Source organism: Monodon monoceros, unplaced genomic scaffold, assembly GCF_005190385.1.
Source record: "Monodon monoceros isolate NGI ecotype Baffin Bay Population unplaced genomic scaffold, NGI_Narwhal_1 Super_Scaffold_17, whole genome shotgun sequence".
In the NCBI taxonomy this organism is placed as follows: Eukaryota; Metazoa; Chordata; class Mammalia; order Artiodactyla; family Monodontidae; genus Monodon; species Monodon monoceros.
The window spans coordinates 5,047,216-5,072,193 of NW_021703773.1; the positions used below are offsets into that span (position 1 = coordinate 5,047,216).

General features: G+C 45.6%; 1 protein-coding gene across 9 annotated transcripts in view; it reads right to left on the minus strand.

Moving 5' to 3' along the window:
- Positions 1–288: 288 nt before the first annotated feature.
- Positions 289–24,978, minus strand: part of TACC1 (transforming acidic coiled-coil containing protein 1) — a 113,068-nt gene continuing 88,378 nt past the window's right edge. For 6 of the 9 annotated variants that reach the window (XM_029226562.1, XM_029226560.1, XM_029226563.1 and 3 more), the window contains 10 exons: positions 24,544–24,604; positions 22,131–22,338; positions 19,435–19,487; positions 12,682–12,807; positions 10,105–10,181; positions 8,697–8,740; positions 7,328–7,488; positions 6,455–6,561; positions 5,441–5,561; positions 289–4,367 (listed from right to left, as the gene is read on the minus strand). In XM_029226562.1, the coding sequence (XP_029082395.1) occupies positions 4,299–4,367; positions 5,441–5,561; positions 6,455–6,561; positions 7,328–7,488; positions 8,697–8,740; positions 10,105–10,181; positions 12,682–12,807; positions 19,435–19,487; positions 22,131–22,338; positions 24,544–24,604 (1,027 nt within the window). In that variant the 3' untranslated portion in view covers positions 289–4,298. Of the gene's footprint in view, positions 4,368–5,440; positions 5,562–6,454; positions 6,562–7,327; positions 7,489–7,613; positions 7,804–8,696; positions 8,741–10,104; positions 10,182–12,681; positions 12,808–19,434; positions 19,488–22,130; positions 22,339–24,543; positions 24,605–24,978 lie in introns of those variants that run through there. The other 3 variants (XM_029226564.1, XM_029226567.1, XM_029226561.1) reach the window with 2 other exon arrangements.

Genomic DNA, 24,978 nt, shown 5'->3' on the forward strand with positions numbered 1-24,978 from the left:
TCCCCTTGAAAATTATTCACAGAGCATCAGTTAACAACGTGACTGGGAGATTCTCTGTGGAGCAGATTTCAGATGCCGCTAAAAGGCAGAGGGACAGAAAGTGGCATCTTCAAGGTTCTAAAGTGATGAATGGATACAGGGAAGGTTCAGACCACACCTCAGCACCAGGCCTGGTCTCCGCTGGCTGAGTCAGGGCGCTAGACGGACCGTCACAGGCCAGCATTGCACGCGACATCTCCATAGTACAACTATAACGAGAGTGTGTATATATATGTGTATATATATATGTAGTAGCTGTAACCATATTATAGTTAATAAAGTCATTCCTTAGGAATCTTGCTTGTCCAAATCTAACTGCATGCTAAGAGGCACAGAAATGGGATTGCATTTGGATGAAAAAACTATGGAAAGTGCAATCTTTAGTCTCCAGAATGCTAGCTCTGGGCACTAGAGGGTGGGTCTTCGCTGGAAATTGTTGTTCATACAATCTTCCAGAGGAGATCCTTAGACAGAAGGATCTATCATGACCATTCCTTTGCCTTTACTACATGGGAGACTCAAGGTTTGAGTGATAAGATGCTTTCTTCAAATCACTGGAATCTGGAGGCCAGTCAAACCTTTTTAGACAGAAGTCTCCTTAAAATACTTCTTTATGAAAATCTTTGAAGAAGATGACCCTATAGACTTTTGGCTTGACATTCTGGGATTCCCAGACTGTTATTTGTTCTTTAATAAGCAAATAATAATCTTTTAAATTCTTCAGAATATATACATCTTTACCCTAAAACACTTTGCTTGAATCATTTAATCCTTCAAACACCTAGTTTCTCTCTTCCCAACAAGAGGGTAAAGTAAGAAACCACCCAAGTCCAAGAGCAAGCCTGCATGGTCACAAATCTACAAAGAAGAGACACCGGTCGTGGACAATTCATGAGATGGCTACCAACTGCAGCAAAAAACCAAAAGGAAAACAAAAGGGAGCTTTAGGGATTTTACTCCACTAAAAAAGGACGTGCTGAATCATTTCCAGTTAGTGCACGCAGACTCACCATTGCCTGCTCATCGCAACTCCATTTTGAGCTTTAGAGCCATCAAGTCCTCTGTTACCTTTCAGTAAAATGAAAGTAACATTCAGTAAAATGCTTCACTCTGGCTGCACTGAGTCAGCCCAGGGACATCTGGGGCAGTTTACTCTGCTGGATTATAATCAGTCAGTAAGAATCCGAGGCCCGGTACTAAAGTATCTAAGTATTTGTGTGAGAGTTGCAGAAAGTGTGGGACAGGTAAAAAAAGGTAACTGGCTGGAAAGAAGATTCAACTTGAGCCATCCTCCAAAACAAAAGGTAAATCTTCCCTTGGACTCCATATGAGTTCGGAAGGCTGCCAGGTCCTCAGAGTTTTCACCATCATGTGCTTCTACACTTCCTAACTTGGGTTAGGTCTGAAGATGCTAGAAGCCACGCAAGCAAACTGGGCTTCTCGATGTTTCCAGGACGGTTTCACAGAAGGTCTGGGCAGGTCGCTCACTGGCTTCCAGGAGTGTCTCCAAATAAAGTAAATTTGGGGAGGTCTGACTGTAAATGACTAGCCAACCAAGTGACAAACTGTGCAGTCTGTCTTCCAATAGATCCTCCAGTTAAAACACTTTTAGGTAAAGACCATCCATCTATACTTTGGAAAAATGAAAAGCTTAGGATGTGGCTCTGGACCCAGAGCCTCAACAGGACCACTCGTGTTCCCAAACCACCGTCCAGGCCAGTGGCTTCCTCTCATTTTCCCTTCACGTTTGTCACAGACAGTATTACTGTCTAGCTTACGAGTAACTTGGCCCCGCCCATGTTTTGAAGCAAAATTCTAGGCCACATTCTTACTCTCCAGATTACTACAAGTTTCTTTCTCCCCCTTATGTTTTTTAAAAAATAAACAAACATACTTCATTCTGCCCAGCATATTCTCTTGATCTGCCAGCTGGACAAGCTACATGTTTCTTTTTGTTGGAGAAAATCCATCTACTCAATTAGAAGGAAGACCATTTCCCTGTAATGGTCATAGCTGAGAGGCCAGTGGCAAGTATTACTGAATAAGGACCCTTTCGTTTTCCTTGTGCAGCAACTTTACTCCCTAGGGTCTAGTTTTTAGGGGTCTCTTCTCACCAGTGTGCTTGGGAAAGACGGTCGTCGCCTCTGTTTCAACACACAGCTACTTTCTCTTTTTATACACAAGAAGCCTAAAAGAGAGGACTGCAGGTTTATAACAGAGACCCCTATACTAAGCCTTTCATGCGTCAAACAGAGCAATACAAAACAGGTAAACATGGATATGTCACCAAAACAGAGCAGCAAAAAGGTTTAGCAACGTTTCTTTCTGCAAAACGCAAAATGAGTTTCTCTAGTCGTGGAGGATTGGAAGAGGCCGCGATCACACTGCCTGGAGACACCTGCTCCTCCAGGGACAGGGCTGTAGCAGGGCACCCACGTCAAACCCGTGACTGCTTTCAGGGCCCAAATGATTGTCACATCACTTCTCCAAACACAGATCATTTCTGTTGTTGTTGGGTTTTTTTGTACAAAATGTTAAGACGGTAGGCTTTAAAATACAGCCTAAGCACCAATTGTGAGAAATGCATATCGGTTAAACAGGACTTCTGGCTTTAAAAGACATTACTGACCTCCCTGGAGCTAAAGATTGCAACCGTGTGAACAGTACACGGCTAAAGAAGAAGTTATCTCGAAAGAGCTAGAGCGGGTCTCCACGAGGCACAATTCATTGCTGAAGTTGGGTCATGCAGTAGTTTTACAAGAAAAGTATGAAAACTTACGTGTACTGGAGATAATGTGTATCACCGTGAAGACGCTCAGGGTGTTCAGATTAAGACAAAAGAGTGCTTTAAAACACCTGTGTGGATTTGGTTTCGCCTATCAAGTGGGAGGGGTTCACACGGGAAATTTCCAGTTGGGGGTTAAGGGCCCCGCCACTCTGAATGGAGCCCAGGAACGGGCTGAGGAATTTGGTTTTGTGAGGGGGATCTGCTCCCTGCACTCCCCTCCTCCAGTCTTCGAATGGCCTTGGTTTAAAAATATTCAAAACGCACTGATTTTTGGAGTGGCTTGCACGATTTTTCCTGCCCATTTGGTTGAAAATTCTACTATCTTTAAGTTTGCAAGTTTTTTTTTTTTTGCCTTTGGGGAAAAAAAGTCTGAAGAACAATGCATCACACTTGGAAAAATCCAACTTTTGCTTCACCTTACGATTGCTAATGGGGTTAATTAAATAAGATCATCTAAACCTTTGACAAGCAGACTTCCTTTGCATATTCCAAATAGAGAGATAATAGAGAGCAAACGTCATCGTGGAGCAACAAATGGAAGTGGAGGAGACTGATGGCGCTAGGACAGACTTGCCGAACCCCAGCTGTGAGGGACCCCACAAAGTAGATGCCCTGGGCCTGAGGACTAACTCCAGAGGGGCCGCCTGCATCCAGGCTGAGGAGCATCGAAATACGGGGCAACAGGACACTACGGCCAACAGTCTCCCTTATGTGACACCTGAGTCTGAGGTTATGAGTCACGCCAGACATGGAGTCGGGGGCTTCACCTCCCCAACCCACCAAATTCTCAAGTTGGCATTCTGAGAAAGGACTCTGTTTCAAAATAGGGTTTTACATTTATGGAAATATGCCCTTCTGTAGAGAAGTTCTTATTTGATTATGCTTCAGGGAAAAAAACCAAAACAAAACCCAGCAGCATATATAAATATGCGTGCGTGCGTGCGTGTGTGCGAGAGAGCGCGCGTGTGTATAAATGGGTACTCAACTGGAAGTAACAATAGGCCAAATCATCTCCTCAAATAAAACCACTAATATTGAAAATTAAATGTAAACGATGAAATAAATTTTTAAAAAAACCAGACAGGTGGTGGACAGGATATGGTCCCAAATAGTAGCCATAAAATCATACACTGAACGCACCTGGGGAAAGTAAAGATGACTTTAAAACAAACCAAAGACAGAGAATCCCGCCCAGACTGGGCAGCCCATCTCATTGAGCCCGACTCACTGAGCCCGACGGGTCGGTCAGGTCACTCGTTCAGCGGCTGCGCAGTAAATCCTCCAGCGGCGCCTCCCGGGCGGGTGCGTCGGCAGCAAAGCGGGACAGGCAGCGGTAGGTATGTGCTTTTGTAAAGTTCCGTGGTTTTTTTTTTTTTCTCTGCAAAGGGGCAATTATTCCTGGATAAGGCAAGATAATCGTGGTCACGAGAGAAGCAGCCAAATGCAGATCTGCTGAGCTAACAGGGGAAACTCAGTCCGTCTTTCCCAGCTTTGCAATCAGCTCGTCACAGATTTTCGTTAGTTCTTCAATTTCTTGGTTCTGAAAGATAAATGATGTGATGATGCAGTCTGTGTCCCGAGATAACGGATCACAGTGAAATAGTCCCCAGACTGGCTATACTCCTCCCTAGGCAACCCAACTCAGTGGTTCTTAACTTTTCTACACCAGAAACCCTTTAAAGAAAGGAAAGCTCTATACCTTCTCCCCTGAGAAATGGTCTTGTGTTCACAAAGTTATGCTTATATTGAGTAGGGGGTAAGGGTAATTACTGGCCCTCTGAAGTCTGTCCTTGAAGTTTGTTTGTCAAACTTCCTTGCTATCATAGGAATTACTTGGGGGTATTTGTAAAAAAAGAAAAAAGAAAAAAAAAAGCATCTGGGCCTCACTTGATCCATGGGCATCCCCAGGGACCTGGGATTCCAGAGTCTAAGTATCCCAGGGGCCACTGTCTTAGGGGTTATCAGACTCCATGATAAAAACCCCTGCCCTGGCTGAATGGATGCCACAGGCCTGACAACATGATTGGAGACACAGTAAGAAAAACACTAGAGGCACAGAAAATGAAGTCTAAGAGTCACTAATTAGCAAAAGAATGGGGATCGTTATCACCACTGATTTTTACTTCTATAGCAGAGTTTCTCGACCACATCTGGGCAGGGCCAGTCTTGGTGTGGGGCACATCCTGTGCACCATAGGGTGTTTAGCAGCATCTCTGGCCTCTACCCACTAGATGCCTGTAACATCCCCCAGTCGTGACAACCAAATATACCCCCAGACATTGCCAAATGTCCCCCTGGAGGGGAAAATTGCAATGAAGGGGGAAGATGGCTTCACATATTATATTACAGAAAAAAACAAAACGGAAAGAGAAAATAGGTAGCTTCGGAGCCTAAGCGTTTGGTCCTCTGAGCTTCAGTTAATGCAACCTCCTCTCTGTACCCTGCCTGTGGCCAGGTCCCACTAATACACCTGGGAGTATCTGTTGCCACCTGAGTCACTTCCCAGAGGAGCTGGATTGAGGCGTCTGCGCAGAGATAAGCCCCTTTCATCCAGACGACATGGGAGCTGCAGCCGAGGAGGAAAAACAAAGGTCTCGGTGGGTCCCCTCTTACCTTCTGCTGAAGGGCCCTTTCCAGGGACTCCACCTTCATCTGCTCTTTCCGGAGCCCTGCGTGGAGAGCGGCGCTCTCAGCCTTTGCTTTTGTTCGAACCTGAGCAATCTCCTCATTGGCTCTGTTTATGGAACGAAGGGACAAAAAGCACATGGTTCGTCATCAGTTGCGGCTCACGATCCGGATGCTAACCGCTGACCCCTGTGACACAGAGCTAGGAGAACTGACTCCACCACAGAGGAAAAAGAGGAATTGGTGAGCTATATAACTCAATTTTAATTTATAAAAATTCAATTTACACACAACTGCTAAGGAGATTTCCATGATGCAAACCAATGGCAGAATCAACCTTAAAGGCACACGGGACCCTTCAACATTCACATGCCACCAGAAAACAGAATCACATGACAGTTTCTACAACAATCTTAGATTTTTTTTTAACCCAGTACAATAACAGGTAGGATCTCTGTGGATTAACACAGCCAATGAGTCAGGATACTAACCACTGGCATCCATGAAACACAGACCTACAAGCAACTTTATTAATTAAAAATCTCCATTAAAAAAGGAGATTCTCACATTTAAAAAATGGTAATTATGTGACATGATGGCACATTAGCTAACTCTATGGTGATACGTATGTAAATGTATCAAATCAGTGTTGTACACCTTAAACTTACACAATGTCTTATGTCAATTACAGCTCAATACAGCTGGGGTGGGGGGAAAAGAAGGGGGAAAAGGATGTCTGGGAGGATAAAAGAATGATTTCCTGGGGTGAGGAAAGAGGTGGGAACCCACTGGGAGAGGGAGAGAGTGGGAGGGAGAGACTGTATTTTTTTATTCTTTTTAATGTCTGAACCTTGTGAAGAGTCCACCTATTCAAAAAACTAAATAAGACACCCAGGTACACACAAGTGCAACCTGGAATTGCAAAGTAGTGCTTTTTTTTTCTCATCTGTCAATCTTCCCACAACATCACGAAAAGTGAAATTCTTATGCACAAGCTCTTACTTGTCCAGTTTTTCCTCCGCGTGGATTTTCAGGGCCTGGTACCGCTGCTCCTCTTGTTTAACTCTGGCTAAGTAATCCTGAGCACATTTTTTCAAGGCTTCTTCATTCTGTTCCCAAGTGACAATTTAAAATGAAAGAAACAAGTCATTTTGTTTTCCTTCTACTAGTAACATACCACATATCAGGGTTTTCATTAAAAAAAAAAAAATGAAAAAACCTAATACATTCAGATGCCTCCAAATAAGACTCCATGGTAGTTTGAAACAGACACAAATAATTCTCACTGAAGAAACTGTAGATAGCTTCTTCATGTATTAACTTTCAAGTCATACAGTAAGTTACACTGACACACCTGCTTTAGGAAGGGCAGATATTCAAAACTGAAGGGCAATCTGATCCCCATTTTAGACAAACCGGACAGTCATTTTTATGGTTAATATGAGAAAAAAAAAAAAGTGTTCACTGCTATAAATGTGTCTTAGTGATGGTGTACAACCAGATCAAATCAATATGCCCACTTACACTAAATTTGAAACTTTACACTTACTTTCTTCCAGAATATGCAGCCTGTATTTTTCAGTGCTACGGCTTGACTCCCTTTTACTTTTACTAACATTAAATTGGTGAATAATCAAAAAGAACATTTCTAGAATTCTCCTAAGTCTGAGGGTCCCACGGTTCTCACACTCCGTGCCACACTCTGGTCGTGTCCAAGGCTTCCTGACCTGACCCAGGGGAGGAATGACCAAGACACGCCACCCAGGGGCCCCGATTCCCTGTTTCTAGGCCACCTGCACCTCTGGCACGTGCGTTTGAAGACCCATTATCAAGAAGACACACCATCAGGGAGGCAGAAGGCAAAGGACGGGCTACCTTCTTGAACCCTTCCAGGACTCCTTTCAGGTTCTCGTATCTCCTGAACAGGTCGGAGAGGGACCTTTCCACCGAGTTTAGGTCGGCCAGGGCCTGCTCCTTCTCCATGGTCAGCTGCTGGAAGCTCTTCTGAGAGGTCATACTCGTCCTCTGTTCATCTTCTGTGAGTCATGATCAGAAGCAACGCACGCTCTCTCAACACACAGCGCACAGCCGCCCTCCCGAGCCACCAGGCAGTACGCTGGGTCGGGGAACCCAGCAGGTAAGGTAACAAAGGTTCCACCCTCAAGGACTGACTTTCTGGTGGGGGAGACATGGTGACAGGTCGGGGCGGGGGAAACACAGCCGGGAAAGAGGGGTGAGCAGTCTCTGCCAGAGGAGAGATGGGAGTGGAGACCCAGAGGAGCTGAGGGCGTGAGCCGTGCGTCTACCCAAGCGTCAGGTGATGCGGACGGCAGGAAAAATCATCTCGCCGCCTAAGTTAATGCAGAAAGACCTGACTGACTTAGGGAGTCAGTCCTTACAACAGGGGCTACAAGAGATTCTAAATGCAATGCAGGAGGGTGAAGCGCTGTCCTTTTCTAAAGGCATCGATGGGTCTGGCGCAGGGAAAGCACCACCTGCAGGGGAGTGAGGCCGCTGCGTAGAGCAGAGACGTCCCCCAGGGGGTACGAAGGATGAGGTGAGGCCGCCCACTCTGGTGCTGGAACTCGAGTGTCTGCCGTCCTCTAAAAGGAACCTGACGACAGTGATCCCCATTATCTGCAGATTCCCTGCTCGCTATTTCTACGTGTAGCCCCCAAATCAGTATGTGTGGTGCGCCCCTGGCCGTTCGGGGACACGCGTGGAACGGCAGAGAACTGGAGTCACCTGCCGGGCACGTTCTCGGCTGAAGCTGGACAAGGTGATGCTCTGCCTCGTTTCATACTGCAAACAAGTGTCCTTTTCAGTTTACTTAGGGCCACGTTTTTGGTATTTTTGTGCTTCCTGTTGGGGATTTTGAAATGGGCCCCAAGCCTAGACTGCAGGGCTGTCTCGTGTCCTAAGAGCCACAGGGCTGGAGGTGTCTTAGGGGGAAAACACGTGTGAGATGAGCTCTGTCCTGGCATGAACTGGCCGTGAGCTCAATGTTAATGAGTCAACAGTATACCTTAAATAAGGTGTCTTTAGACAGAAACACCCATAAGGCAAGCTTTCCTGAGGATCAATGATTCAGTATCGGCTAATTCAGTGTTTGGGCAACTTCATCAACTACTGCAAATAATAAGAATCGCTTGTATCTCCGGGATGGACAAACTGACGTTTATATTCTGATTTGAAGATCACCTTTGGATCCCATGGCTCGTACCCTAGAAAAAAACTTCCTTACCGATCATTTGGGCAATGGTCTTCTCATACTCAGCCACAATTTTCCTTAAACAAACAAACAAAAACTCTTATCAGAAGAGAATTTTATTAACAATGGAAGTTGGAGAAACGCTGCCCCAAACAATTAAACACGTTAACATGTACTGACAAACTTACATAACCCAGTTACCTGCTTTGGGGCTCTCCATTTTTTACGCTTAACCTAAGATTTGTTAATGTTCAGAAAGGTTTTTCTTGAGATTTTGTTTAACCAGGTTTTTGTTCTATTTACAGAAACAACTGCCTTCACCTTTTCTTTGCACTTGTGTGAATGACCCCAAGGCAATACGTGAATTCTGCTTAGAGAAGTGAATCTTTTACAAAATAAGTTAATGACATTCTTGGGGCTCTTCCTAAGAGACCTGACCTGAGTTCAGGCTTCCCCTGGCCCCAAACCACTCTTACAGGTAGTGGGTCCCCTCTGATTCAGATCCGGGTTTTAGTTGATTGTCCTAATTCCAGAAGTATTTTAGTTATTCAAAGAGGTTTAAAGATCGCCCTGTCGTGTTAACCTTTCTTTTAGGGAAGTGCAGTGCTTTCCTGATCCTGCCCCGTGATGGGTGCCCCTCCCTGTGACCTCATCCCCCATCGTGAGAAGTGACCACTCCCCCGCCCCTCACAGGTGGCGCCCATCACGCTGACCCTGCATCCAAGTTCTTACGATGGCTGCTGTAAGCTCCCCAAGGTCAGGGGCCGTGCCGTCCTCCCCACCATGCCAGCACAGGGACTTACACCCAGTAAATGCTCAAAAAACCAAATAATACAAGAGCCACAAATTAGAGTGGACATATTTAAAATGTTTCTTAATCATTCAAGTGCCGACTGCACAGTTTATAAATTATTTATGCTCCCCAGTCTTTGATGCCATCTTTGGTTATTTCACAGCTCCTAACTCTAGGGAGTGAGCAGCAAAAATAAAAAGATTTCAGTGTCAAGTCAGTTTTGTTTCCTGTTAACATGCTTTTTATAATCTATTCCGTGGTTGTGAAATCTGAAGCTACCACGTATAATTCGTTTTAGAAATTATAGTGTTTCCATAATTGAGTATGTCAATAAATCTCTATTTCTGTTATTATATCAAATATCAAATGGATATTTTTGCACAAATTGGTCTTTTCAAAAGACAAGAATTATGTGGGTTCTGCTTATTTGCAATGTTCTGAACAACCCAAAATGAGCTACAGCATTTGAATAACTGGTCGGCAATCCTCAGGAAATGACACCATCAGTCACAAATTAAGGTGCAAGTAGCAAAGCCCTCGAGTTCTCAACAGCTGGTTCTGTGTAAGCAAATACTGTCATCACTTCCTTTGTATTAAATCTAAAAATGCATAAAGGTACCCACCCCTCCCCCAAACCTCCAGTCTAACCTCATCTCCAAGACTTCCTGTCGGGTTTCTTCGTATTTTTTCTTCCATTCATTTGCTTCCATCTCTTTAGTGATTATCTAGATTATAGTGGAGATAAAGCTTGGTTTTACCTACTCAATGTCTTGAATTTAAGACTAGAGCCTGAAAACAACCCACAACCAGGTCCATCTGAAGGCAGTCCATCTACATTGGGAATAATAAACCCCCACCATCTGTGTATAATATGCTCACGACACTGGGGAGATGCTCTCGGCTGCAGAGATGCTGGAACATGGTCACCGGGATGAAGGTGACCAGAACCTCTCCCAGGAAAGCTGCAAGTGGTTATTACCATCTCCAGCTCGGTCCGGGGTCTGGCTATCGGCCCAGAACCCTGCTGGGTCAGGACGCCAACAGCTGAGCCATTTGTCTGGCAGAGACTCATCTTAACCAAGGGCGACGCCAGAGCACCAATTTAACCAGGCTGAGAAATGAAACTGCCACCAAATCAGAGCGGGGGAAGTTGGCCTGACCGGACAGTCTCATTCTGCAGAGATTTCGGATTGGGTCAGAATAGGGCCCCGAAGTTCCTCCGGGCAGAGGCATCCATCTCACTGTTGGCAAGATCTTACTCGCCGGACCAGAACCCATATTGCTGCGTTTGGGAGGCTCGTGCTAACTGGAGAGAAACACTCTAAATTCATGGCCTCAAATGCCATTTGCCCTGCACAGAGCTCAGATGGGCACCTATCGTTCTCCTGTGATTATACTTCTCTGTGCTTCTTTCTAGTTGGTACAATCTTTATTTTGGTGCCATCTATCAGGATCTCAAGGACTAGAAGCCAACCTGTCTGCTTCAGGGGATCAGGCACATCTTCGATGCACCTGGTGGTCCTCTTAGAGTTTTAACTCTCAGGAGAAAGAAAAAGTCATTTTTCTCATTTACAGGATTTTGTAGGGGCCTCCTTACCACAGCGCCTGTTTTGACAACAGGACTAGCTGACACTTATTGCTATGTTTTAACAGTTCGAAAGACCTAGGTCAGAGGTACTTAACCACTCTCATTATATTATAAAAATTAAGTCGCTACACCGAGGGAAGTACCTTCTTAAAAAAAAGGTGGAATTATCAAGAAACACACGAACCAAACACATAAACTACAGGAGAGAAACACAACAGAGGAGGGAGGTAACTAATGGCACCTAACAGTATCTTTCATATTTTCCAGATCACCCAGGAAAGGACTAGCAGAGATCTATTTTGAACAGAAGATGTTCAATAAACACGATACAGGGATTCGAGAGTTGAGTTCTTTAATTTAAGAATGGATGAAGGGATTATAGGCATTAAGATGTGAGAGGAAGTCTGCTGGGGACTTTTGGGAAAGTCCTAAAAAAGAGGACTTTGCTCCTAAAGAGAGGTGAATGGCGAGAATTAGACGTTTTCTAATGCTAGGCATTGATGTCTGCAGTGTGAAGCATGGAGCTGCAGCAGCCATCTTAGGACCATGAGGGGAGCTGACCTATGACATTGAAGGGGACAGGCCAGTACACTGAGGATGAAATGGCAAGAACTTAAGTCCCTGATGACCCAATTTGGCTGTGAGACACTATACAGATGTGAAAAAGAAGTAGGCATGCGGGCTTCCCTGGTGGCGCAGTGGTTAAGAATCTGCCTGCCAATGCAGGGGACACGGGTTCGAACCCTGGTCTGGGAAGATCCCACATGCTGCGGAGCAACTAAGCCCGTGCGCCACAACTACTGAGCCTGTGTGCGGCAACTACTGAAGCCCGTGCGCCTAGAGCCCATGCTCTGCAACAAGAGAAGCCACTGCAATGAGAAGCCTGCGCACTGCAATGAAGAGTAGCCCCCGCTCGCCTCAACTAGAGAAAGCCCGCGCGCAGCAACGAAGACCCAATGCAGCCAAAAAAATAAATCGATAAAATAAATAAATAAATAAAATAATAATAAATAAGTTTATAAAAAGACAAAGAAGTAGGCATGCATTAAATACTAATATGGAATGATCACCACGATGTATTTTTAAGTGAGAAAAGCAAGGTACAGAATGGTATATGCAGTATTCTACCATTTGTCTAAAAGAGGGAAGAAAAGACACGTATATTTATAATTGCTTGTTTCTGAATAAAATAACTCTGAAAGGAAAAAAAAACAAGAAAAAAAAGAATGGATGAAGGTAGGAAACAATGTTACATTCCTGCAAGTCTAGAATTTAAGAAACTTTTAGGCAGGAGCGTATATCCTCTGTGAAATGAAGGTGCTGATTTAGTTACATACGTGGGTAAAGTTGGCAAAATGCGACATGTAAAACTTCAGGGCTAAAAGATAAAGAAGTGCACAAAAGTTCTCAAGGATGTTTCCAAGCGTCAGCTTTGCCCTCTGGATACCAGGAGGCCAGGAATTCAGCTCCAGCGAGGCGTTTTACAGGGAGCCCTTGATACGAGCTACAGGTGGAGGAAACAGGGACTTCCAGCCGGGGAGAAAGAACTCAAGCCAGCAGAGATGGAAGCTACCCACTGGCACACGGGCTTTACAAAGAAACGGAGCCAGAAGTGGACACAGCGAGGAAGCCTTTACCTCTTCTCGTATCAGGGTGAGCACGGCGGTCTTGTCTGATTCACTGAGGCAGATGCCGTCCAGCGGGCTCTCCCCTCCACAGGCCACAGACACAGGGCCCTTCTCCCCCAGGGACTCCAGCAGTGCCTGTTGGGGGAGAGGGCACAGGTAAGACGTCCACTCCTCAGCTTCTTAACCCCAAATATCCTCTGATAACTTCCTCCTGAAGAAACTGATCACACCCTTTAAAAAACACGTTTGAAGGAGAAAAAACAGCAGGAGAGGCTTAAAAAGAAAACACCTAGTTACAGTACGATCTGAAGGAAAACCCGTTCTAACGAATATCAGGGAGGTCTTAGCTTCTGTTTTAACGGACGGCCTAGAGAAGTTTTCTTCTCATCCAAAAAGGAGACAGTGTAATTATAGAGGTCAGTCACCAGAGAGTCATGTGCATAAAAGAGAAAACCATCTGTGGTTAATGTCTCGTGAACCTGTGGATCTCTGGGGATGATGTGTTCCATGTAAATAAATTCCCAGAAAAGTGTCAACCTTTTTACATATAGATGCTTTGTGTGTACTATTATTTGGCCACTTTGGATGGAAATGTTTCTAAAATGACTTTCAGGCCTAAGCAGGTAGAAATGGCAAATATATGTGAACTCTGGCCCCACCCCGGGATGATTCAGGATCACAGGGAATTTCAGTGGCCCCGAGGGCTGGCATGCGGAGACCCAGCGATGTTGTCACGTGCACAGACGCCAGGGTCTGGGCTGCATTTCCATGTCCTGGGTCTTCCCGACACTGAGTTTTCAGTTCCCTTCCATCAACATGTCACCTTCTGAGGTGCCAGCTTGATTTTTGCCATAAACCTGGGTTCCCGGGAGCCACATTCAGTTAGGATTTTGTTTTTCACAAGAACGTGGGCTTTGTACCATTTTTTTTCCTAAAAAGCATTTTTGGGGGTTATTTCCTCCCACCTATGTTAACTTTTTGTATAAATGGGGGGAAAAGCTGATCTAATTAACACCCAAAATGCCCGCCAAGGTGACCTGGGAATCTTTTTTTAAAAAAATTATTAGAGTTAGGGTTAGGATTAGGGAATAATCTTAATAATCTTCAATGTCAGCATAACTGATCAATTAGTTACTGACTGTAATCAATTGGGCTCTGGTATCTTGTTTGAATCGAGCTTGAACAGGAAGTCCAAGGTCAATGTAGACCAGTGGTTTTTAAACTTTTCAGGGTCATTATGGACTCACCCTCTCTCTAGAAAATGCTCAAGAACATGCACATAAATTTTACCTAGATCTTCATTGCCCTCAGCCAAGGGTCCAATAGACAAACCCCTGGCTGAGGCCACAGAAAAGGGAAAATGCAAAAGCCACGAGCTGGCAGTGCCCGTTCCAGCACCATCTGGGGGAGGCCAGCCCACCATGCTGACAGAAGCCCGAGGCCCCCCAGAAACACCTTCTATCCTGGGGGAGCTCCATCACCAGAGCCAGAAGCTACTAGGGGCTGGCAGCCCTAAAATGGCCCCCAATGACCCCACCCCCTGTATGAGTCCTTTTGGGTAGCCTCCTCCCCTTGAGTTAGGCTGGACCCAGTGACCCCCATCTAAAGCACAGAAAGTGGTAAAGTCATGCGGTGTCACTCGTTGACAAAGAGGCTCCGGCTGTGAGAAGCTCTGTGGAGAGGCCACGTGGCAAGGAACGGCCATCTCTGCCAACGGCCAAGTGAGACAGCTTGGAAGCAGATCCACCCAAGTTGAGCCTGGAGGTGACCCCAGCCCTGGTCAGTACCCTGAGAGCGGCTGGGGAGAGACCCCGAGTCAGAGGCACTCAGTGAAGCTGCCCCAGGACTCCCGACCCAGAAAGGATGAGATCGTGATCGTCTGCTGTCGGTCGCTAACACACTGGACATCTGACTCATCCCCCCACCTCCCATGCCACAATGCCCATCAAGACTCCTCCCAACTGTCCCGCTTCCCGTGTAACCTGCCTACTAGGTCCAGCCCACACATTTGGTTTATCTCGTCACATTTCCGATTCTAAATTATTACATTTTTAAATCAGTCTTTTGTTTTAATTATTCTAAATCAGAATCCCTAAGACAAGGCAACTCTGGGAAGCTGATCCCCTGTGCCTTCCGTGACCCTCATGTTAGCGAGGGTTTGGGAAATAAGCCAAGTTTTCTTAGTAAGGGAAATAGTGTCTATTCTGGAGGTCTGCATCTCATTCATCCTCGAGAGGATAAATGAATTCAGCCCGCCCACTTGTTTAATGACTTTGCTCTAACAAATGAGGTGTCTGGAAGGGGCAGCGTTCCGAGCTGGAAGATCAGGACTTAGATGGGGACAAATACACCTGGACGAGTGGCTCTGCAGCCGGCAGCTCTCCCAGCCACTCCCTCTGCCTGGCTGTACGCCACAAGCCCCATGGCTCAAAATGCAACAGCTCTTATGAGGAATTTATAGCCGTGGCCTATTTTAGCTGCCTTTTCCAGTCCTCTAGGATTTATTTAGCTTTTTACATTCTGCAGTCCTTTATACTGTTTATCGAACAGCACAGAAAGCCTACAGAATCTACCATCACCAATATCTGGCCTGACCATCTCTTCCTGGGCTGGGCAATCTAGTACGTGTTTAATAAAGATGCTAAACCAATCAGATCAATCACATCCTTCCAAAAGGGTCCTGCTTCACATCCCCTGGTCTTTCTCCCTGTCCCACAAAGCATTCACCCTTGAGGACCCACAAAGACCTGTCTACAGACAGTGGGACCCAGGGGAGTCTTGGCTGTAAGTTCACAGTGAGCGCAGATGCCACAAAGTAATTCTCTGCTCACATCCTTGCGATGAGAGAAATCAGGATCCCTAATCTGTTAGGCTCATCCCATTTGTCCTTGAACCTGGAGCAGTGTCCCCCCTGCCACTTCTAACGGAGACACACTGGAAAAGCCAAGTGAACTCAACTTTTAAGAAGTTTAAGATTTCTTTGAAAAAATAGAAGATTGACTCCTAAGTGAAAGATGCTGTAGACCAGCAGCTGAAAAGAGAGATGACCGTCCTCCGATCTTAGTTACTTGGCCCTGGCTACCCCCTGGTGCTGGGCAGAGACTGCAACAGGAATGCCCTTCAGAGCAACACCCAGAGGCATACAGAGGCACAGGCTAGACTAAACAGACTTCTTTTTTTTTTGCGGTACGCGGGCCCCTCACTGTTGTGGCCCCTCCCGCTGCAGAGCACAGGCTCCAGACACGCAGGCTCAGTGGCCATGGCTCACGGGCCCAGCCGCCCCGCAGCATGCGGGATCTTCCTGGATCAGGACACGAACCCGTGTCCCCTGAATCGGCAGGCAGACTCTCAACCACTGTGCCACCAGGGAAGCCCTAAACAGACTTCTTAGTCAGTGTTTTGAATATTGCAAGTTCTTTATGCAATGCTGATTCAGCGTTCTAAGGAAGTAGGAAGTAGAAATTAATTTACTTCTGCAAGTTCAACTGGAGTTACCGTTCAAAGATGACAACCCAGGACGTGGTCTTTGCAGGGGGCTCTGGAGACAAGGCTTCCCCCATCTTCTCTCTCCCGCTCTCCCCCAGCTTTCCCACCAACGTCACGCCACCACACAGCAGCTCAGGGCTTTCTGGCTCCGCCTTGCACGTTACCCCTTCCCCGCATCTTCACAATCCCCCTGCCGAGGCAGGGAGGTGGGGCTAACTCTGTGGATGAATAACTGGGGAATGTGCAAGCATAACTGGGGCGTTTCAAGAATGTGGGTAAACCTCCCCAATCTGCAGACCAGTGCCTGGGCCCCTCAACACAGACTTCGACCATCCCTTTGCCATTTTTACACACAGAAAAGACTAGACGACGCTCCCACAGTACCTGGAAAACGTCACAGGAAACTGGTTTCCCTAAGGGCACGACCAGGCAGTTTGGGGAGCGGAGGGTGGAGTCTCATCCTTTTGTGGGAAGGACCCCCTCCCACAGATGCGGGGGACACTTCACTACTTGCAGAATGGTGGCCTCAGTGGCTCCTCAAAGTGACTGTGCCATCAGCCACGGTGGCTGTGCTGGGAATGATTACAAGACCTGGCTCCCAAAAGAGTGATTCTGTCAGGAAACCACCGTCACTGCTGTGTAATGCCCCTGAGAGGGGACCACGCTCCAAGTCCCTGACCCCTGTGTGCATGTCCTCCTTCTGCCCGGCGCCCACGGCTCCCTCGCCCACCCTTACGTCCCTTACTCTGTGTCCTCCAGGGAAACACCGTGGGTCGCAGTCCAGTGGTGAGTCACGAGAACGGTTACTAGGACAAGCAACATGCATTAAAATAAATGAAATAGAACAGAAGATATCAGAGTGAGCCGCATGAAGAAAGGCAGATACTGTTCTGTGCAATTTGTGTGATAACGATACAAACGCGTGTGTTGAGATGTGTCATACGTACCTACGAGCCAGGATGCAAAGTGTATTCTTACTGTGGATCCAGGTTCAGAACGTTTCTGTCACAACTTCACCCAATCCTTCAGCTTCAACTATGTCCTGTGTCCTAAGGGCGCTCAGATCTACTGAAGCCAACCTTGACTTTTCCTGAGCTCACGCTGTGTGCTTCTCACTGCCTACAGGAAATGTGAACCGAGAAGCTGGTCTCACAGATGTCTCAAAGCCACACGTCTAAGACTGAACTTCTACGATTCTGCACCTCCTCTGTACTCCTGATGTACTGGCTCCTGCGTTCAGCCGTGTTCACTGTGGTCGGTGCTGGGGTACAGGGGCCAGCACACAGTCACGGTCCCAACCCGTGGGGCAGGCGGGGAGAAGAGAAAGTGCCTCCAAGGGGCGGGCCCACAGCAGTGAACCAAAGCCCGTTTGGCTGGGCAAGGGTCTGGCATGGGAAGAGGCAGGGGTGGTGTAGAAAGCCGCGGAGCCCACAGCAGAGTCTGAGCTCAGCCTAAAGACAAGGGAAGCCAACAAAAGGGTTTAAGCAAAGAGGAACAACTCTGGCTGATGGAAGAGGAGGACAGAATAGCCTCAGGAACAGGGAGATTCATTAGGAAACTGCCACCATGCTTAAAAAGACCGGTGGTGGCCATGGGCTGGACAAAAGTAGACGGATTTACAACATCTGCTTTCTGGACGTGGAAACCACAGACCCTACGTGTGGGAATACAGAGGACGGGGGAGTCCAAGAGGACCCCAGGGTTGTGGCTTAGACAACGAGGTGGACAGCAGTGCCACCTGTCGAGACAAGGCCCCTCTGGGCTTGGTTATCAGCAACGCCGACCACTCAGATGTTCAAGGCGGAAACCTCGATGGCCTTCAGCGACTTTCTCCAACCTCCACCTCAGCCACCGCGTACACCCCGGAAGCCACCAAGCAGTGATGGTTCTACCTGCTAAGTCCCAGCCTCTGTCCCATCCTCTGATTTACTACCGATCATGATGCTCCCTACTTCAACCCCCCAGGAGAGTCCTCTGCTGCGTTTCCATGAATTCCAAGCCTCCCGGCATGATGTCTAGGGCCCCAGTGGCCTGGCTCTCACCTACCACACGCACAGTATCCTCCGATCACGTGAGATTATTCATCCCTACAACTCCTTATAAAGCACATGCTTCTTCTCACTCCCTGTCTTTGCACAATACAACTCTCCTGCCCAGAACACCCTTCATTGCCTTATCTACCTGGCAAACCCCATTCTTCCTTTAAAACTTAGTTCAAGTGAGGAACCCAGAAGACCCCACCTTAACCACGTGATCAGTTAATCCCACCAATAATGGGATGCACTGATACCCATGAGGTCCCTTCTGATGCATTCGTGCCAAAAATGCGTAAACTGAATTTAATCATGAGGAAAACACTCGACAAGCCCAAATTGAAAGATATTCTACAAAACAACTAACCAGCACTCTTGAAAAGAGCCAAGGTCCAGAAGGACAGAGACAGACTGAGGAACTGTCACAGATTAAAGGAGATTGAGAACACAGGCACTGAACACCTTGTGGGGTCCTGCCCTGGATCCTGTGCCAGAGAAAGGACACTAGTGGGGGTAGCTGGTAAGACCTGCATACGGTTTACAGACCAGACAATAATACCGTACCAGCGTGTACTGATTCTGATTACAGGAGAGGTTAAAGTTTGAGGAGCATGGGTGCAAGAGTTATAGGAATTCTTTGTACTATTTTTGTAAGCCTGAAAGTTAAAAAGAAATAAAATTGTTTTTAATTAGCTCAAATCCGGCCTTCCTGACACATGCTGCACGGTGGGTCAGCCCAGTCCTGGGGACACATCCTGGTGTAACATTCACCACAGGGTAACCCTGGTTTCCATTTTGTAATCTACAACCGGGGCTGCTCGAAAGAAATACAACGTAAGCCATACGTAATTTAAAAATTCTTAGCAGCCACATTTAAAGGGTAAAAAGAAACAGGTGAAATTAATTTTAATAATATAGTTTCGTTAACCCAATAGATCCAAAACATCAACATGTTATCAGTATAAAAACTTAGAGACATTTTATTTTCCCTTCTTTTCTGCGCTAAGTCATCAAACGCTGGTTGCACTTTACACTTGGAAGACATCTCAGGACGTCCAGCTACAGGTCCAAGTACTAGTGGTCACCCTCCGAGACGCCTCAAGTGAAGGAGTTGTGCTTTATTTTTATCTTGTGCCCGTCACCAGACACAGACTAGAATTTAATTACTGAGTTAACATGGGCCTCAAAACAAACACTGAACCCCCCGCGCTCACACCCCTCCCCCACGATCCTGGGGACTCACGGGCACGGCAGGTCCATCCTTCTCCATCTGTTGGCACGTCTCCTTCTCAGTGCCTAAAACACAGAGAGTCACTTTTAGAGTCATCCCAAGAGGTTGTGCCTTTCCTTCCCACCAAGAGACTCTGGGAGACCCCAGCGCAGGCCCGGAAGGACATCTAAGGGCCCCTGAACAGCATCTCAAGATCTTGGAAGACGCGCTACATTCTGCTGACCACTGCGCTGTCTGTGTTCAGGGTCCAAAACACACAGAGGAAAGAGGAGCTTACGGGTCTGTCAGCCTCAGACGGAAGCACGTCCTCAGGTGGAGAGAACGGCAAGGCTGCCCCCTAGTGTCCATGAAAAGTTTTGCAAGTGAGTTGGACTAACCACGGGGTCATTTCAGAAAGAGGAGAAACAGTTAACGCTGAAAGCTATTTTATTACCAAGTTGGAATGAATCTGAATTCCAGCCCTGAAGGGTACGTCAGTGGAATTAATGTAGCAGATAAAACAAAAACCTAAATTTCAATGCCTGAACACTAAATTCATTATCCTCCCCACACCCTTCAAGCTGGTTTTCTCGGCTCCGCTCTACCACCAGAGTCAACGCGTACAAAAAACCAACACGATGCTTCTTCTGATTAAAGGAACATGCACTCGTTGAAGAAAATTTTTCAATATGTGAAAGCACATAAAATGCTGAAGCTACAATCCTCCACCTGCAATCGCAAATTACTACTTTAGTGCACTGTCGAGAGTGAATTATTGAGAACACAAATGTGACCGTCACTACTTTGCTTAAAAACCTTCAGTGGCTCCTCTATGTTGACAAAGCCCCAATTCCTCAGGTCAACCCCGGGTTCCCACTTGCCCTGTACTCACGGACAGCTACTGGGCATTTTGCCTGTGTGGCGGGTTCCTTCCCATCCCTGTGAGAGACTCCTTGGGGTGCATCTTCGTATTTATCTATCAAGACCCAGGCTGAAGGTGATATCCCAGGACACAGTTCACCCACCCCACGCGACCAGGGCCCCTGCTCGCTCCCACGATGTGGCTAATCCGTTACGAACAGTGTTAACGGGAGCTGTTCTGTTAGCAGAACCCCAGCTCATAAAGTTTCTGCCAAAGGAATTTCCTCCTAGTGAGGAAGGATATAATTCAACAAACAGGGACCATGCACCTGCACTAGAGGAAAATCGAAGATGAATCACTCATAGTCCTTAACCTCAAGAAGTTTATCAAAGATAACCTTCCATAACGAATACATGGAACGTACGAAGAAATGCTGTGGGAGCCAAGTGACCTTTCTGAGACAGACCAGCAAGGATGGGCAGAATCTCTACAGGACAATGGTGAAGAAAAGCATTTCATATACAAGAAATAAGTGTAGGTATGAGACTCCTAAGGGTAAGCCTGTGCAATGGGTAAAGGGGCACGAAAGGAAATGGCAGACGGGGTCTTCAGAGAAAACATCAGAGCAGAAAAGAGGCCTGGGAGGAAACGTGGAACAGTGCCTGGAACGTTTATTTTACAGACGGGAAACAGACCTGGGTAGGTGGGGAGATAACTCTCACAAAGTCCAGATTTCCACCTGCTTCTCTGGTTTGATGATAGATCATTATCTTTGAAATTCTAAGTATAAAAGCTCCACACTGAACTATGTTGCTAAAGACCTGAGTTTCCAATAATGTTTAATGAAGTCGGGAACACGGTGCCAACTGCTTCACAATGAAGGTTAAGGCCACAGATACAACCTGGGACCTGGAAAAGGGCCTCGGATTTAGAATGTTCTAAAGAGGAAAACAGCACTAAGCTTCAGCACAGGTTGGTCTAGGCCCTTATGAGAACATGAAGAAGCATTAGTCTTTTTCAATCCACCATGTCTGCAAGCAGGAAAACTTACAATAAATAGTTGAGGGTAACGAAAACCATCTCTTCACACGTTAGCCTTGTGGTTAAAAGACCGTGGAGCCAAGACTGCTGGGAACTCGGACCCTAGTCCACCACTTACTAGACAGGAGACCGTGGCCGAGATCCTTAACTTCTGTCTCACTTTCCCTCTCTGATAATGGGGAAAAGAATGCTGCCTAATATAAAATAGATAAAAAAACAAGGAGCTACTGTATGGCACAGGGAGCTATGTTCAATATCTTGTAATAACCTATAATGGAAAAGAATCTGGAAAAACATATGTAACTGAATCAGTTTGCTGTACACCTGAAACTAAGACAACATTGTAAATCAACTGTACTTCAATTTAAAAAGAAACAAACAAACAAAAAAAAAAGAACGCTACCTAGTGAGGAGACATGAGTTACTAAACGTAAAACACTTAGAACAGTGCCTGCATGTGGAAGCAACTATACCTGTTAGTCGTTATTATTTCTATAAGGGAAACCAGGAGCCCAATAATCCCAACATGGTTCCAGGTCACTACACGTGAAGATGTGGCCAGACTGAAATAATTAGGAAAGAATTCAAGCAGTCTGATACATCAGTGTCTCCGTACATCCTGCCACTCAGATCCATACGTCCCTGGCGCTCCACTGACACCCTTTTGTGTCTCTTCTCCAGGCAAAGAAGTAAAGCACAGACCAGCAGCCTAAACCTATCCATCAAGGGACCCGTTCTCTCATCTCTTTTAAAGTGTCTCCTGCCCCGGGCTTCCAGGCATTTCTATGCTTATGTACGTAAAAAAGATGAAGATTTGCTTCCATACCTGCTTCTGAGGATGAAAACGCATGATTTATGGCAGACACGGGAACATTGGAACATTCAAAGTACTCCAGGTCGTCCTCTGGCTCACCTTTCCCCTCGGCCCCAATGGGTTTCTGACCAGATGACGTGGACGCCAGCTTCTCCTCGTCGGTAGCATGGCCATCCCTGTTAGAAATGTCTGAAATCTGGGAGATCACTGCTCCTTCATCCTGGGAAAGGCAACAGATGAGATGCTACCATTTAGGAGGGCAAGCAGTGGGGAAAGCGACATCTCAGGAAGAGCAAAGCAGCCGCCATTCCATATGGATGTTCTCCACGAATCTGGGTACCAACCAAGGAAGCAAGCTGCAGCCCCTCAACCATGGAAGGTTGTATTTTCTAGGGCCTACCTTCTGTAATTCACACCTGAGGTTTAAAAAATTAAGCTTTTCTAGCCTAAATTTATAAGAAGTTGAAGTGGCTGAAGAAAATAGTTTTCACACATTTTGCTCATATGGATAGATCCTAGACTTTTCTGGAAAATTTATGCACCCCACTGTATTTTCAGGTGACATCTAAAAACCTTTCACTACGAGCTTAAGTAGTCACAAAGGCTATAATATCTGCTACATATTATTTGTTTGCTTGTTTACTTATCTCTCCTTCCAGTTTTATTGAGATATAATTGACATAACAGCACTGTGTAACTTTAAGAGGTACAGCATAATGATATGACTTACGTACATCATGAAATTATCACAGTAAGTTTGGAGAACATCCATCCTCTCACACAGATACAAAAGAAAAGAAAAAAATTTTATTATATTTTAAATACTGACTTGGCTTATTAATTCAATTTAGTTACTCTAGTGATTTGATACTTTACCATCTGTTTAAAATCGAACATGAATAAGTCCTTTAATAGTCAGAAATTTACGTCATTCCTTTTCCTCTCTGAATTTGCATTTCCTTGCTACTTCCATCAAGAAATTATCCCAAAGAAATGCATTTGCTTTCAAGTTTTTTTAAAGTTCTCCTATTACATTTGTTCAAAAAAATTTTAAAAACTTTTTTTAACAACCATAAGTCTCTGTTAACATTTTTTCTTCTGGAGGGTTATCACTACAATTACAAAGGCACTATTTATTCTAAAAGTTTTACAATGTTTGGTAAGTACAATCAAACACAGAAGTAAAATTTTTAAAAAATGGAAATCGATTACAATATTTTGTTGCACCAATTTAAAAAATCTTTTACAATGCAATATGTGTTATTTTTCTGGAGCAAATCAAACGTAAATTTTTCATAGCTCTTGCTGCCTCTGCTTTAGCAGCATTTGAAGGTGGACACTTCATACATTTGTAATAGACGAAGAATAAATCAAATTACAAATCTTTTTTTTTTTTTAATCTTAAACCACGTAACAAGTTCTTGGTCCAAATTGTGTAAGATAAGTTAAACTTAAAATGCAATGACCGTATTTCTGTAATCATGGTTACGCTGGAATAAAGTTTTAAAAAGGAAAAAAAAAAAAAGGACTTCATTGCAATCAAATGGGTCCGGGTTTTCTTTTGTTTGCTTGCTTGTTTGTGTGTGTGTGTGTGTGTGTGTGTGTGTGTGTGTTTCCCAATTAATTATATAGTCATGGACAAATATTTATTGCTAGAATGAAACAAAGGTGAGCATCAATTTGATTCCTGTTTTCCATTTTTATAATTATAATCAAGAAGCCAGAAGACTTAATAATACAAATAAATAGGTGAAACAGAACGAAGTTTGTAACAGAAATGTCTCAGTTCTTTGAACCCCTTTCCAAATTTTGTTCCAAAAAATTCTATCATCAATAATTATCTTTTTTTTTTCCTTTTGGGCCATGTCGTGCTGCATGGGGGATCTTAATTCCCCAACCAGGGATCGAGCCCGAGCCCCCTGCAGTGGAAGCGTGGAGTCCTAACCACTGGACCACCGGGGAAGTCCAAATAATTATCTTTTTAATTGAGATATAACTGACATGTATCACTGTGTCAAAAATTATTTTTAATAATCTATCAGCTGACAATTCAGGTTCTCCTAACTTGCTAAAAGCAATGAACTGGAAAACCATCTGACTTTAAAAATATACTATCCAGTCACTGGAGTCAATCACCTTCTCATAACTTAACACCAGTATTTCAAATTCCCTCTTTGGTGCCCAGAGGTTTCACACCCAGTGGTGATGCACCCTAGTAAGTTTGAGAACGGGTGAGAGGGAACTTTATCACAAAAAAGTGGGAAAAGGGTAGCTGTGAAGGAACGGTTCCCTTATCTTCAGAGCCCTTTCTCAGATCAGCTTAGCAAGTCAAGGATTTGGGAATTGGTTTCCTTAAAGCTGAGTACTCAGATCCCCACTGGAAAATCTTCATTCATCACCACTCTGATGAGGAACACAGACTTACCTGAGAACACCCATCCAAAGCAAGAGACTGGGCTTCGTATTTCTTCACCTTACAGCCACTCCTGGGAAAAAAACAAACAGAACACCGGGCCGGTTTGGAATCACACTGACAACCTCCAAGCTGTGAGATGGTGCAGACAGCGGTGTGTGCAGACACAAGCCAAAGCGCACAGCCCCACGCGAGTCACGCGTCCACGCGTCAGAGATGGGAACAAACACCTTCCCGCCTCTGAATCCTCTCCCGAGAGGCAGGGCAAGCAAAGAACTGTAACTCAGTGACCTCCTCACTTGCTTCTGCGGGTAGCTAAACACCAGCACTCGGACCCCTACGGCTTGTAACTGCGCGCCAGCAGCCACCAACAGCTCTTCCGAGAGCAGCCCCAGTACCTGGAGACGGTCGGGTCATCTGATCCGCGCTCACCTGGCTTTGATAAGT